General features: G+C 36.7%; 1 protein-coding gene and 1 long non-coding RNA gene across 7 annotated transcripts in view; one reads left to right on the top strand and one right to left on the bottom strand.

Annotated features, from left to right (window-relative positions):
* The window catches only part of LOC116665356, an 82,842-nt gene extending 81,527 nt beyond the window's left edge, over positions 1–1,315 (bottom strand). Inside the window, exon 1 of the long non-coding RNA XR_004321931.1 lies at positions 1,110–1,315. This is a non-coding gene — a long non-coding RNA (uncharacterized LOC116665356). The remainder of the gene's footprint in view (positions 1–1,109) is intronic.
* CEP85L (centrosomal protein 85 like) overlaps positions 1–15,465 on the top strand; it is a 217,633-nt gene that overhangs the window by 49,975 nt on the left and 152,193 nt on the right. For 2 of the 6 annotated variants that reach the window (XR_004321930.1, XM_032484778.1), the window contains exon 1: positions 375–824. The exons of 1 other annotated variant lie outside the window; for it this stretch is intronic. Coding sequence is in view for 2 of the 5 variants with exons in the window: in XM_032484778.1 (XP_032340669.1) it covers positions 752–824 (73 nt within the window). In the remaining 3 variants the exon portion in view is untranslated. Of the gene's footprint in view, positions 1–371; positions 825–15,465 lie in introns of those variants that run through there. 3 more of the 6 variants (XR_004321927.1, XM_032484777.1, XR_004321928.1) reach the window with 2 other exon arrangements.

Here is a 15,465-nt window from a genome sequence, read left to right as displayed (position 1 = left end):
TTCAGTCCACATGAGACTGGGAGTCCCTCAGCCTCTCCCGGGTAAACCATTTTTATCTCTATCCGTTCTGATGAGAAGACAGGTCTCCCGTACCTTTTTCAGAGAGGTGCCCTGGGAGCCTGAGGGATTACCCAAAGAGGGGAGGAACCGAAAGATAAGGCCCGGGGCCAAGTTCCCTCCCTCTTCTCAACTCGCAGGGTGCCGGGCTGGGGAAGGACGGATGCGGCCGGAAGGTCGGACCCACCTATTCGCCTACTGACGGAGCAAAGCAGCTAAGGGTACCCACCGAGACCCGCCCGGAGTCCCCGCCCCACGCCGCGCACGCCTTATGTAATCGCCCGAGGCCCCGCCCCTCCAGGCCCCGCCCCCAACCGGCTCCGGCTCAGGCTCCCCGGGCGGTGGGGGCGGAGAGAAGCCGCAGCTGCAACTGCGCCTGGAGCCTCTGAGCCTGGGCTCAGCCGGGGACCCAGCCGGCGTCAGCGCGGAGCCACCGCTTCCCCGTCCCGGACCTCAAAACAGCCGGCTCGGCTATGGCAGCCGCCGCCGCGGCGGCGAATCTGGCCCCTGCGCTCCTCGGCCGACGCTGAGCGGCCGTTAGTCAGCCAGTCCGCTCGCTCGCCGACTCGCCGGTGCCGCCTCGGCCCAGGTTCCGCACAAGTTTCCGCCGCCGAAGAAGCAGGAGGCGAAGGCAGGGGAGGACGGAGAGGTGGGGAGTCGGGCGCCCCTAGCCCACCCGGCACTCCCGCCAGCGATGTGGGGGCGCTTCCTGGCCCCGGAGGCCGGCGGGCGGGACAGCCCCGGCGGAGCCCGAAGCTTCCCGGCGGGTGAGTAACGGGACAGGCCCTGGGCTGGGGTGGAGGTCGCGGCCAACTGCGGCGCCTCGGGACCCCGCCGCCGCTCCCCTCCCTCCTCAGGCCTGGCTTTCCCCTGGCCTTCCGCCCGCTCGCCAGCCAGGCTTCCTGCCGGCTGCGACTACCCGACCCCGAGGGCTGACATCTGGCAGCCAGCGTCCCCTTCCCTGTCTGCCGCGCTTCGCGGCTCACCGGCACCCTGGGGCTCGGTGTCCCGGCCGCTCCTCCTCGGGCCACAGCCCCCACGCCCCAACTTACGGCTCGCCTAGGCCTGCCTCCTCGGTTGGGCTTTGTTGTGTGTCTTCCTCCCTTTCCCTCGTGGGGTGTGTGGCCGACGTGGATAAGGGGGCTCACGGACACCAGGGCGAGAAGGTCGCTGCGACCGTGCTGCAGCGGCGCCGGCGCGGGCCGCGCCTCGGAGGGCCGAGATCTGCTGCACCCGCGCCCGCAGCCGCTACTTTAGGGCGCGTTTGGGGGCGGAAGCAGGCTGCTGCTGATGCCTTGGCTGCAAGAGACCCCCGAGGGCTCCAGCCCCTCACTGAAACCAGGTCCCCGCCCAGCAGCCCTCTTTGGAGGACACGTCCTGCAAGAGTCAGTCTATCTTTGAGCAATGGGGTTGTTAATCCGTTTGCCTCTCCCTGGCCCTTTCAAGGAAAATTTGGGGTTTGACGCTGTTGGGTGTGTGAAGGGAGCTGTTTGCAACGCACAGCCATTTCATGCCTGCATCCCTTAAAAGTTGTGTAGGAGCCACCAAATTAGGGTAAATCTTCCCCTAAATTGGATTAAAAAAATAGGGTTGGGTTGCCTGTGATAAGTTATTTGACGTTGACAGTTCTTACAGGCACTTTACTCTTAGTTGAATTTTGAACCCTCCAAGAGAAGCTGCAAGTTATATGGCCCATTTATCCAGAAAAAAATTCGCCATCTGTACATACACAAAAATTTTCCTACAATTTTAGGTGCTTCTGGGACTCTATTAAGTAACGTTGTTACACAGATGTTTGAACTCGACTTGTATAACGACATTTTTGTATACATTTTCAAAGCTACTTGCAAAACAAAGCAGAAGTAGCGTTTGAAAGTTTTTTGTTGTTGTTGGTGGTAGTATTTTTGGTATTTTAAAATATTAGGCATAAACTCAGATTTTTAAAATAATTTCAAATAATGCAATTCTGTGATAGTTTAGAAATTTGTGATGTGTTTTTTTAAAGACAGTTTTCTCAGCTTTATTGGGGGTGTAGCTGACAAATAGAAATTATATATATATTTAATATCTGCAACTTGGTTTTGATATATATATACATTATGCAGTGATCTCCATAATCAAACTAGTTGACAATATCCATCACCTCACATAGTTACCATTTTTTTGTGTGTGTTTGGTAAGAACACTTAAGATCTACCCTCTTAACAAATTTCAGGCATACAGTTTGGTATTGTGAACTGTAGTCACATACTGTATGTTAGATCTAGCCATATATACATTTTAAAATCGAGTTAAATTTGAAATCATTCTCTTAAATTTGATATATTATTTAAAAATAACAGGATTTAATGTAGACATGAGTTTAGGAAAAAAAATGAGTAGGAAATTATTTTCTCTAAAACGTATACTATTTGTCCTAAGAAGAGGAGACAGCAGTTGAGAGGTTTCTGATGCTTACTGAGTATTTACAAATCCTGCAATCAAAGTAACTTCAGTGTGTGAGAAGACACTTCATTATCCCCAGGGGCTGAAGGGAGTGGTTTCAGTTTATCTGTAGATGTTAAAAGCCATCTGTAATGTCTTTGTAACCTAACCTCTTAAAATTTATTTGTAATAACACATTGAAGACATAATATCACTCAAACATTGTATACATTTTTCCATTGTTTTCTTTTTTTTAACATTTTATTTAATTTTTATTTAAAAATTTTTTTTTGTAGTATAGTCAGTTTACAGTTTCTGGTGTACAGCACAACATTGTTTTCTGTGAGGAAGAAACATCATAGTACTTAGAAATTGTTAGTTAACTGAAAGAAGGATTTTGAGGTTATATTGCAGCCTCTAAACCTTTGCTGTGGCAAAGAATATAGTGGAAGGAGATACCTTATAAATACTACACAATTTTAAGAAATTTGGGCAGTATATCTTTACAAAACATGTATTTTATCTCACCTTTGACAGTGATAAATCTTTGGTAAGTCAGGACCTGCCTTTCCAATAAAATTTTTTTAGCTGTCTACTGAGAATTGATTACTTTTATAGTAATAGTGATGTAATTATGTTTATTCTCTTGAGCAAAGCAAATATTAAAAAAATTTTTTTTCAGTTTAAAAAAGGTATACCTTAGGTGAAAATCTTAAGTGTGGTTTCTTTAGCAAGTAAGCAGATGGTGAATGACCTCTGAGTTTATTCATGTAAGCATTTTTTTTTCTTTCTGAGAATTTAAAGAAAATTTATATTTTTGAAATACTGTCCAATATTATCTTTTGACTACCTTGAGTGATTTTAGAGCTTTTCTGAAAACAGAAGGAACCAGTCTTTTGACTGAATTTGTCTTCAGTCATTTTGGTCTTGAAGGCTAGTGTGAAGACAGGGATAATAAAATAATTTCTGGTATTTAAATGAGTTTGTCTCAATATGGGGGTTAATTCTAGATGTCCTAAAACTGATTTGTTTATATAGTTATGTAATTAGACTAAAGGGAAAACCAAAGGTAATAGAACCAGTGTTCTAAAAAATTGAAGGAAACTTTCTTTTCACGGTAATGGCAGTAAAAACAAATAGGAGTAATAAGTGTGGTTTGGAAAATACTGAACTTTTGACCTTTGCTTTAGGATTTAATTTTGTTTTGGCTTTACCCACAGTTTTTCAGCTTTACAGAGTAACTGTGTTATAAATGAAAACAAATGAATATTTTCTTTTATTTCCATACAAAGATCAAACAGAAGCCCCCTCCCCCTTTTTCTATTGGCAAGTGTGGTTAGAAAGCTAATTTTAAATAGAACAAATGGTATGTCTTTTATGCGTTTGGTTGAGTGCATTTGAGAATACCCTGTTAATCAAAATGTATAATAGTTTCAAAGTTGGATGAAAGATGGAGGTATTTCCCTTAGGTTTTAAGAATCTAGTATGATATGGTGATATTTTGAGTATTTATACCTAGTTATACTGAATTTGTTCCTTTTTATAAATCATACTTTAAAAATATTAATGTATTTAACCCTTAAAACATTTGGAGGTAGGCTATGACAGTTTTAAAGTGTGCTAAAAATGAAATATTATAGAAAACACTTACATGATCTGAAGAAATGTCATTTGTTCAGTGCCTCAAACTTTAAATCTACCTCTTCCTAGTTGATGCATGGTCATAAGGTGTTTAGTTATGTCATAATGATAGTGGTAGTAACTGGTATGATTACATCAAATACTAAGATTTTCTGTGGTTCTGAATTAAATGGACCCAAAAGTACTACAGTAACAATGAAGCATAACTCTTCTGCCTAAAATCAGTTGGACATGTTCTTCTTTAATAGGCATTGGGGGGTGAAGGGTGAATCTCAACTTTAGTTATGACATTTGTGAAATGAACTTGATTATTAATTGGAATTTGATCGTTTCTTGGCTTGAATGAAGCTGGTAAATTAATCTGAGGCTGGGCAATAAATGGTGAGTTAACAACCTCTGTTGACGTGTTGTGAATGTTTCTGCATGTCAAGAACTGAAAGTTTTAACAAGGTCTTGAGTTTCCTGACTGGATGAAATGTGTGTATGTGTATTCTGAGAAAATGGAGAAGACATGAAGGCTCCCAGATTTTACTGAGTTATAGCTTAATTAGTTCCCTCAAATTGTGCATTAAAAAATGAAGGATGTGATCACCTAGATAAATTCTAAAGCTACAGTGAGATACTAATTATTATCACTACTTTAAGGTTATTTGTATTTTACATTGACAAAATAATATTCTATAAGTTAAATTTATAGTATAAGATCATTCATTTTAAGTATAGGAATGATCAACATAAAAGAACATCAAATTGCTCTTCATACCAGTATTTTACTTCCACTTTCTATTTTTCCTTAATTAAAAAAATCGTTATCTAGCATAGCACTTGGCATATACATCAGTACTTGGTAAATGTGCGTCATTCTTTGAATAAATACTGTGTAGTAGGCATTGTACTAGGCTCTGGGGATATATCATTGAACAAGAAAGATAAGGTCCCAGCTCTCAGGGAACTTACATTCTAGTGGGGAGGAAATAGTCTTTAAACTAACAAGACAATTCAGCTAACTTTAAGTACAGTGGAGAAGAGGGAACTGGGTGAGATGGAGTGGAGGGGTAGATCTGAGTAGAGAAGGCCTCTGTGAGGAGGTAATACTGCTCTGAGACTTGAATGGTAAGAAGGAGCCAGACATGAGGGGAGGAGTGTTCAGGCAGAGGGTATAAAAACAGCTCCAAGGTAGAAATGATTTTGGGGAGTTTGAGGAATATTGGAGGTCAGTGAGTATAGAGCATAGTGAGAGGGATGTGAGGCGAGGGAGGCCTGATAAGGTAAGGCCTTGTAAGAAGTTTGGATTCTGTTTCTCTGTGAGGGAAAGGTAGCTGTGGAAGGGTAGGGGAGATGACGTTCTTGCTTTCACTCAGTATGTTCAGTGCCACTGTGAGGCAGGCGTGGTTCTGTGTTCTATGTGCTGGGAAAGTGAAGCAGACATTCTCTGTCCTTGGTATTTATAGATCACTCCTGGCTGTTTTGTGGGGGAAGAAGTTATGGCGGGGTAGGTGAAAGATTGCAGTAGAGAACCTGTTAGTAGGCCATTGCAGTAATTAGGTAAGAGATGATGATTTGGACTAGAGTGGTAAGGTTGGATTGGAGAGAAGAGAATGGATATGGAGTATACTCGAGAAAGCTGACATATTTACTGATGGTTTGGAGGTAGCAAATGAAGGATTGAAGAGTCAAAAATGACGTCTCTGTTTTGGCTTTAGTAATTATAATGGGTGGTGCTGCCATTTCCCGAGGTGGGGAAAAATGTGAGGAAGATAAATGGAATCAAAAGTTCTATTTCAGTCATGTGGGGTTTGAAATGCATTTTAGAGGTTCAGATGAGATATTGGGTGTACAAGTCTGGATCTAACTGGGAGATGGGAGAGGCGAAGGTAGGGATTTTGATAGTTACCTGTATATAAATGGTGTTTAAAGGAGATCACAGGGAGATAGTATAGAGAAGATAGCAGAGGTTAATGTTTTCTGGTCAGATAGAGGAAGAAGAGCCATCCAAAGAGATGGAGAAGGAGCAGCTAGTGAGGTAGGAGTAAAAAGCCAGGAGACGGTGGTGTCCAGAAGACAGGAGACTGAAGGAAGGAGTCTTCACCAAACTCTCATGCTACCAGGAGACAACTTAAGAAGAGGCAGAAGAGGATGGATTAATGCCACTGGCTAGTCTTGGTGGGAGACTTAAAAATCTAAAACTGGTAGGAATGAATGATTCTCTAATTCAGGCAGTGCGTTTTATTGCATAGAAATTGGTACATAAGTGCTCCTAAGTGTTTGGGTTGCTTTCCCCTTACCACTTCTCAAGCTAGGGTGACAAACTGTCTGTGTTTGTCTGGGACTTTCAGTTTTAAAACTAGGGGAAATACCTCCTGGGATGCTTGAGAATTGGCCTGAGAATCTATCCAAAAATAGTAACTCTACTACTTTTCTGTGTGATAAATTGCTTTCATACTGCATTAGGTAGTGCTAAATTAATTCATGTCATTGATAACATTTTAAATTCCTTTAAAGAGATTTTAAATTACTTTAAAGAAAGTAGATTTAAGATCAGGAACTTTTATGTCCTCTTTATATAGTAGATGTCTTCGTTGCTCTATTGATGCTGTGTTTCAGCACTAAAGTGCAGGGTTCTGAAATGGACTATAGTTTTTGGTTATCCCTGTCCTTTACAATGGGATGATGAAAAATTTGGACTACATTTTGTGTAAAGTTTAAAGTTTTCTATCAGATGCTTATGTTGTCTTATTAGAGGCAGAGATTGTGTGTTTATTGACCACAATAAGTATATATTGCTTTGTCATTACATTGTTGAAGCTTTTTCATTAATTCTGAACATCTTATCTCGTTTTAAGAATAATGTATCAAAAACAGTTTGACTGGAAATTAAGTTTTTTAATTTTGGGGAGTTATGTATAAGTTTTGTCAAAACTTTATTTTAGAGTGTTTTACAACTAAAATTTTGTTTTGGTTTTGGCTTTTAAATGTATTATGTAAAGCACTTAGGCTTCTAAGTATCAGAAAATAAAAGGCTAATTGAGAAATAAGTAGCTTACTCTGTTTCCTTTGGAGGTCAATGGCTACATGAATTTTTATTTGGTCTACTAGCATTAGGTCTAACAACTTTATTTAGGAGTATTTATTTTTATTGAGGTTTTTATTGTCTTCTGGGTGCTGATGATCCTTCTTAAGTCTGGGCATAATTTGCTACCATGTAGGATGTTTCTCTATTAATTGATATGAAATAGTTATATTCAAAGACAAAGCTGAACCCCTCTGGAATACCAGTTGCTGTAATCGCTCACATTTGTAGTGGCTTTATTAAAAAATCTCATTAGTTTTTACTGTACCTCATTTTTTCCAGTTTATAAACAGAAACAAAGGCTTATGAGAGACTGAATTAAACATGTGGCCTTCATTCCAAATAGCTAACAAGATACTTTCTTGAATACAGCATTTCGTGTAACCAGAATGAGATGGGAATCTTTCGCCTGTACATATTGAAATCAAAAGGCACATAATTTTTTTCATAGGAGGAGATATTGTTATCTCTGTTGGTTGCTACCCTAACCTTCTGGAATTCCTTATTTTATATGATGAATGAATATTACTGTTTTGAATTCATACTTTATCTGTGAAAGGTAAATCACTTATTTATTCATCTGATCATTGTTCTTAGTTGAGCTGATTTTAATCTCAGCCTGAACCAACCTAGTTTAAAGCTTTTCCTTGTTACACTAGAATTGAAAATAAGGAAATTCAGAATCACATCTGGGGAATACAGTCATACCTTTTGTGGTAATGTTTAAAAAATTATTTAATAATGATAGTTTTAGTAATATTAGTACTAATGAGTAGTTTTCATAATAATAGTTAATGAATGAACTTCCAGATTTCTTTTTTATGTTTAGAAAGCAAAGAACACTACCTGTTGATTACTTAAAACTTGACTTAAAAAGGCAAGAAAGCCAATTAACTTAGATTGAGCTGGATTTTTTTTCCAGTTTGAGATATAACTGATACATAACATTGTATTAGTTTAAGGTATAATATAATGATTTGATATATGTATATATTGTGAAATGATTACCACAATAAATTTAGTTAACTTCCATCACCACAGTTTTTTTCTTGTGATGAAAACTTTTAAGATTTACTTTCTTAGTAACTTTCAAATATACAATATAGTGTTGTTAACTATAGTCACCATGCTGTATATTATGTCCCCAAACCTATTTATTTTATAACTGGAAGTCTGTACTTTTTGAACAACTTTACCCATTTTCCCCACCCTACCACCCCCTGCCCCTGGAACCCTAGGAGCTACCAGTCTGTTCCCTGTCTCTATGAGTTTAGTGTTTTTGTTTCTTAAGATGCTATATAGAAATGAGATCATACAGTATTTATCCCCTTTCTCTGTCTGGAATATTTCACTTAGCCACTTAGTGTAATGCCCTCAGGGTCCAGTTATGTTGTCACAGATGGCAAGATTTCCTTCTTTTTATGGCTGAATAATATTGCATTTTACACAAACACATTTTCTTCATTTATTTGTTGATGGACATTTAAGTTGTTTCCATGTTTTGGCTATTGTAAATAGTGCAGCAGTGAACATGGGGGATGCAGATATCTCTTTGGGATAGTGACTTCATTTCTTTTGGATATACACCCAGAAGTGGGGTTGCTGGATCATATGATAGTTCTATTTTTAGTTTCTTGAGGAACCTCCATACTGTTTTTCATAGTGGCTGTACCAGTTTACATTCTTACCAATAGCGTACAAGGCTTCTCTTTTCTCCACACCCTCTCCAGCATTTATTATTTGTACTTCTTATTTCTTGTCTTTTAGATTATTAGCCATTCTAACAGGTGTGAACTGATATCTCAGTGGTTTTGATTTGCATTTCCCTGCTAATTAGTGATGTGGAGCACTTTTCATGTACCTGTTGGCCATTTGTATGTCTTATTTGGAAAAATGTCTATTCAATTCCTCTCTCTACTTTTTAAACAAAATTTTTTAAATGCTGTATGAGTTACTTATATATTTTGAATATTAACCCCTTATCAGATATATGACTTGTAAGTATTTTCTCCCATTCAGTAGGTTGCCTTTTCATTTTTGGTGATGATTTCCTTTGCTGTGCAGAAGCTTTCTAGTTTGATGTAGTCTTTTTAATTTTGCTTTTTGTTGCCTTTGCTTTTGATGTCATCCAAAAAAAATCATTGCCAAGGCTGATGTCAAGGAGCTTACCTCCTGTGTTTTCTTCTAGGAGTTTTATGGTTTCAGGTCTTACATTTTTAACCCACTCAGTTGATTTTTATGTATGGTGTAAGACACAGGTTCGGTTTTTTTTTTTGCATGTGGTTGTCCAGTTTTCTCAATACCATTTGTGGAAGAGACTATTTCTGGGCCATTTACTCTGTTCCATTGATCTATGTGTTTATTTTTTAAAGTGCCAGGAATAAAAACATCTTTACATATTAATTCACTTAATTATCACAACAACTGTATAAGACAGATACTATAATTTTTTTTTTTTTACATAGGAGGAAACTGAGGCACAGATTGGCTAAGTGACTTACTCAAGGACTCACTGCTTTTAAGGGTGGTATAGAGTTAAACTCAGGTAGTCTAGTTTCATAGTCTGCATTCTTTTCCACTAAGCTATACTATTAATTCTATAATTAAAGAAAAAATTAAAACTATTGGAGCCACTTTATCCTAGAGATAAACAGTACTGAAATGAAGTACAGGAGTGGGATGAATAACATAAATATTTTTATATTAAGTTTCTTCCATCTTAGCTAGGTATTCTCCAGCATAGTACAAGATTTTCTGGGTTTTTTTTTTCCTAATTACTATTAATGTGAATATTTCTCTATATTTTAATGTTCTATGTAAGTTTTTGGTGACTTTTTATATCTTTTGACAGTAATGGAGATTGTTTTCCCACATTTAATAGGAATTTTGACCAACAGCCCCTCAAATCACTTATAATTATTAGTGTGTGTGGGGGTTTTAAAAAAAAATTTTTTTTAGCTGCTTTGGAAAATATTTGTTGATCTTTAAATAGGTACTTAAATGCAAACTGACTGAAGGAATAGTTTAAAATCTCCTGGATTTTAAAATAAGCAAGACAACCAAAAAAAAAAAAAAAAAAACCTCTTTTAATTCTAAGGAAGAGTATTTTTGAGATCTAATTATAAACCTGCCAAAATTTTAATTTTATGCCAGAAACATTTGTTTGGTACCCAGTAGTTACAGTGACTACATTTATTAAGACCCTGTCTAACTGTGCAGCTCTGTGCTAGAGACTAAAAAAAGTTGTCTTTCACTGTTCCTATTTGGTGAGGGAGAAGAAAGTCATATACATATATGGGTTAATATAATTTAGTGAATACTGTTACGGATTTTTGAATGATATATTGGGAGAGTACAAAGTAGTAGCTATTTAAATACCACCTGGGGGAATCAGAGAAAACATTTAGAACAAGTTAATTCTGAACTGGAGCTCTTAAAGAAGAGAGAGAAGGGAAATAGCTTGGAGTCAGTAAAGAACCTGATCTGCTCAGAGGCAATGGCTGGGTATGCGTGGCTACGGAGTACAGGGGAGCCGGAGCAGGGAGGTAGCGTATTAGTATTAGTGGTTGCTAAGTATTAGAAAATGAGGCTGCCAATTGGTGAAGAACTTTGCCAAACTTAAGGAGTTTGAGTTTTATTTAATATTGCAGGAGGAGCCCACAGGCCGATGTAAGCAAAAGAATGACATAAACATATTTTCTGATAGGAGAGTAGAGGCTGACTTGGGCAGAATTACTCCAGCAGGGGATTGGTGCAGCAGTCTAGCCAAAAGACATATGATCTGTGACAGTGGGGAGGAGAGGAGAGATTCTAATTCAGTGAATACTTCTGATACGTACTAAAGCATTTCAGAAACTGATTAGATGTATGGGTTAAGGAAAAGAGATTTTTTTTGTTGTATTCCTTGGATTTATTCCTTTTTAACTTAATTGAATATTGATTTCTATTGCTAGTAGAATTGGGGCAGTTGAAGGCCACTGTTCTGAACTTTAGTGCAGAAGTACTTTGTACTTGTTAACATTTCAGAGATGTTAACTTATGAGATATGTGTATCTTATTACAAATAAGGGTAAATGTGGTTTGGTATTTTCTGCTTTGTTCTGTTTTATTTTATTTAAAAAGGTTGGTCTAAGTCCACTGAATGAATGATAACCTGCATCTTAAAAACTGCTGCAATTTGTATTCATGGTTTGTATCTTTTATGTAGCTTTTTATTTAAAACTGTAAATCTGCTTTCTCAATGATATTTTTATTTACTTTTTTCCTGGCTTAACTGTTGTCATTAAAAAATTTCAGTAAGATTAGTTGTTCTAAGTACAGTTACAGTTATATTAGCATATTGTGGAAGACTTGATATTTATGCAGTTTTGCTTCCATTTTTAAAAAAGGCTTTAGAAAGAAAATTAAATATAATGGGTTACTTATTTATTTTATATTAATCTTCCTGTATTTCAAGTGTGAGAAATACTAGTAGTTTTAAAATAAGTTGTCTCTGGGCATTCAGTATTCTATTTTAAATAATGGAAATTGGCATTAAAAAATATAATATACCATCTTTCAAAAAGAAGTTCCAATGTATGGTGTCTTGAAAATCTTTGCTGTTCTTACAGAAACGCTTCTGTCTTTGTTCTAGAGAGAGCTGATTCTACACAGCCATTCAGTTGTTTTAATATGATAGGAACTAGGTGAGAGTTTATTGTCAGAGGCCACTGAGCCTTATTTTAAGTTTATTTTCTAAGTGCATAGCACATATCTAGAAATTGAGTAATTTCCATTTTAGTAGCATAGTCTTATAATTGAGTAGCAAATTTTTCTTATGTCACCTATTTCACATCTAGTTCTTACTGCTTTGTGATTCTGGATTGACTTGAATAGACACACCATGTCATTCTTCTCAGATTGAATTCATTCAATCTAAATTAAAGATTAGAATGTTATTTTATTCATGACATTTGTTAATTATGTTCAGTGTTCTAGGCATATAAAATACTGGATTTTTTTAAAAAGTAGTAATTATATTTAAAGGTTAAGACAAATGTGAATTCAGTCTGGAGGAGATCAACTTCTATAGGTAATTCTATCATTTTATTATGTTTCTGTCATTTTGGGAAACCTGAATGAATTGCTTTGTTTCTTTAAAAGGAAAAATTTAGCAAAAATAAGATCATTGTGATATCCGCATAATTAAAATGTCTTGCTGCTTTAAAAGAGTAAGATGCTGTTCTGAATAGTACATGTTTTCCCTGTTGATTGATCGAATGATTTATCTGATGCCATTGGACTTACTCTCTGTTTCCTGCTTCTAGAACTCTTGATGAGGATACCTTCCTAGAAAAGGGACTGCATGGTCTTTGTCAAAGTATTTGAGTTGCTATGTTTCCCCAGTGGAGTCTCCTACAGCTTTAAAAAGCTTCAGAATTTTTTTATTCTGATGGACTAAATTTATTGTGATATTATTGAAATAGACTTGTAGCTATCAACCAAAATAGAGAACTAATCTACTCTAAGTTCTTTATTTTGAATTTGAAGAAATATTTTTCCTTTTTATAAATCTAATTCATTTTGTGAACATTAATATGCAATTTTGTATTTTTGAACATTTGAAAAAGTTATGGTAGTTTGATTTATGTGTTAGAATGTACCCATTTTGTTCCTAACTAGGCCAAATAAAGTTGTGTACCCATTTCTAGGAAAAAAAATCTCCAAAGAATTTCATTAATAGTTACTTAGCCCAGGTACAGAATGACTAAGAGGTACTTAAGTAAGTAAATTATTTGGTTTATTAGTGGTGGGGGTTAAACGTAAAAAAAAATAAAGCCTTTTTTTCTGATTATCAAAGTAATATTACAAAGCATGAATGCCAAAGAAATTATGAGTAATCCTACCACCTAGAGAAAACTGAGTAGTATTTTGATGTATTTCTTTACAGTTCCTCTGTGCATTTTTGTTTGAATCTTTACTATATGCTGAGTAAGGTCTGGAACACATGGTCTTTACCTGTAATGAGTATTATGACAGTCCAGAAGGAAGGACAGAGATGCGTGAACAGATAACTTCAGTTTAATAAGATGGGTGCTGAGCTAGAAACAGGCAAAAAAAGAGTTCAGAGAATTCCCAGACAATGTGAAATCTGAGATTATTTGTGAATTTCCTGTTTATTAAATTTTGTCTTATTTAGATTGACAGTATAAGCATTTTATACTTTTAGATCTTCATTATTTTAATGGCCAAAATTCTGTTCTCTTCTCCCTTCTGGGTTTATTTGTAATAGTTCCTTATTAGGAATAATGCTTAAGGAACATTCTATAGCCCCACTCCCTCAAATGTTGGATTCTTTTTTTTCCTTACTCTTAGCTATATTGAGGTATAATTAACAAATAAAATTGTAATGTATTAAAGTGTAAATGTGATGATTTGATATATGTATACATTGTGAAAGTGTTCTCATTAGAGTTAACACATCCATCACCTCACATATTTACTTTTTTTTCAGTTGAGAATATAAGTTTTATTCACTTAGCAAATTTCAAATATACAAAACTGTTGTTGACTATAGTCATCATATTCTAGATTAGATTCTCAGACTTAGCTTATAATTGAAAGTTTGCACCCTATGAGCCACTCCCCATCTCTCAGATTCTGACAAACACTATTTCTACTCTCTATGAGTTTGATGCTTGTTTAATTCCACATATGTTATACCATGCACTATTTGTCTTTCACTTAGCGTAACCATATTGTTGCAAATGGCGGGATTTCCTTCTATTTTATGGCTGAGTAATATTGTTGTACATATATGTATCTGTATATCACATCTTTATCCATTCATCTGTCAGTGGATACTTAGGTTGTTTTCATACCTTGGCTGTTGTGAATAATGCTTCAGTGAACATGGGAATTCTGATATTTTTTCAAGACAGCAGTTTTCTTTGGAATATATACCCAGAAATGGGATTGTTGGATCATGTGATAGTTCCATTTTTAGTTTCTTAAGGGACCTATCTACTGTTTTCAACAGTCGCTTTACCAGTTTATAATCCCACCAGGAGTGTACAAGGGTTCCCTTTTCTTAACATCCTTACCAGCGTTTGTTAATTGCTTATCTTTTTGATAACAGACATCTTAACATGTATGAGGTGATACCTATATGTGCCTTTGTATTTCGCTGATGAGTAGTGATGTGTAAAATACCTTTTCATGTTCCTGTTGGCCATTTGTATGTCTTCTTTGGAAAAATGTCTGTTCAGGTCCTTTGGCCATTGTATAGTTGGGTTGGTTTTTGCTATTGAATTGTATGAGTTCCTTGTATATTTTGGATATTAACCCCTTATTAAATATATATAGTTTACAGATATTTTCCCACATTCTATATATACATAGAGAGAAAGAGAGAGACAGAGAGAGACAGAGAAATTATTTTCTTTGCTGTGCAAAAGCTTTTTTAGTTTGATATAGTCCCATTTGTTTATTTTTGTTTTTGAAGTCAAAATCCAAAAAAATCATTGCAATGTTGAGGAGCACACCCCTATGTTTTCTTCTAGGAGTTTTCTGGTTTCATGTCTTATGTTCAAATCTTTAATCCATTTTGAGTTGACTTTTGTGTATGGTGTAAGATAGGGGTCCAATTTCACTGTTTTACATGTGGCTGTCCAGTTTTCCCAACACCATTTGTTAAAGAGACCGTCGTTCCTCCATTGTGTATTCTTGGCTCCCTTATAGTACATTGATTCACCGTGGGTTTATTTCAGGGCTCTCTGTTCTTTTCCATTGATCTGTGTGTCTGTTTTTATGACAGTACTATACTATTCTGATTACTGTAGCTTTGTAGTATAGTTTGAAATTAGGACGTTTGATGCCCCTAGCTTTGTTCTTCTTTCTCAGGATTGCTTTGACTATTCAAGATCTTTTGTGACTCTCTACAAATTTTAGGATTGTTTTTTCTATTTCTGTGAAAAATGCCATTGGAATTTTGATGGGGATTGCCTTGAATCTATAGATTGCTTTGGGTAATATAGACATTTTAATAAGATTCTTTCAATTTGTGAGCATGAAATATCTTTCCACAAAAAAATCTTTTCACTTTCCACAAAAAAGTATTCTTTTTGATGCAGTTGTAAGTGGGATTGTTTTCTTAATCTCTCTTTCCAATAGTTTGTTGTTAGTATATAGAAACACAACTGATAACTATATATTGATTTTTGTATCCTGCAACTTTACTGAATTTGGAGATTAGTTCTAACAGTTTTTTGGGGGGAGGGTGGTTTTCCATGTGT

Source organism: Camelus ferus, chromosome 8 (assembly GCF_009834535.1).
Source record: "Camelus ferus isolate YT-003-E chromosome 8, BCGSAC_Cfer_1.0, whole genome shotgun sequence".
In the NCBI taxonomy this organism is placed as follows: domain Eukaryota; kingdom Metazoa; phylum Chordata; class Mammalia; order Artiodactyla; family Camelidae; genus Camelus; species Camelus ferus.
The sequence above is the reverse complement of the archived record's forward strand: the minus strand, read 5'-3'. Positions and strand labels throughout refer to the sequence as shown.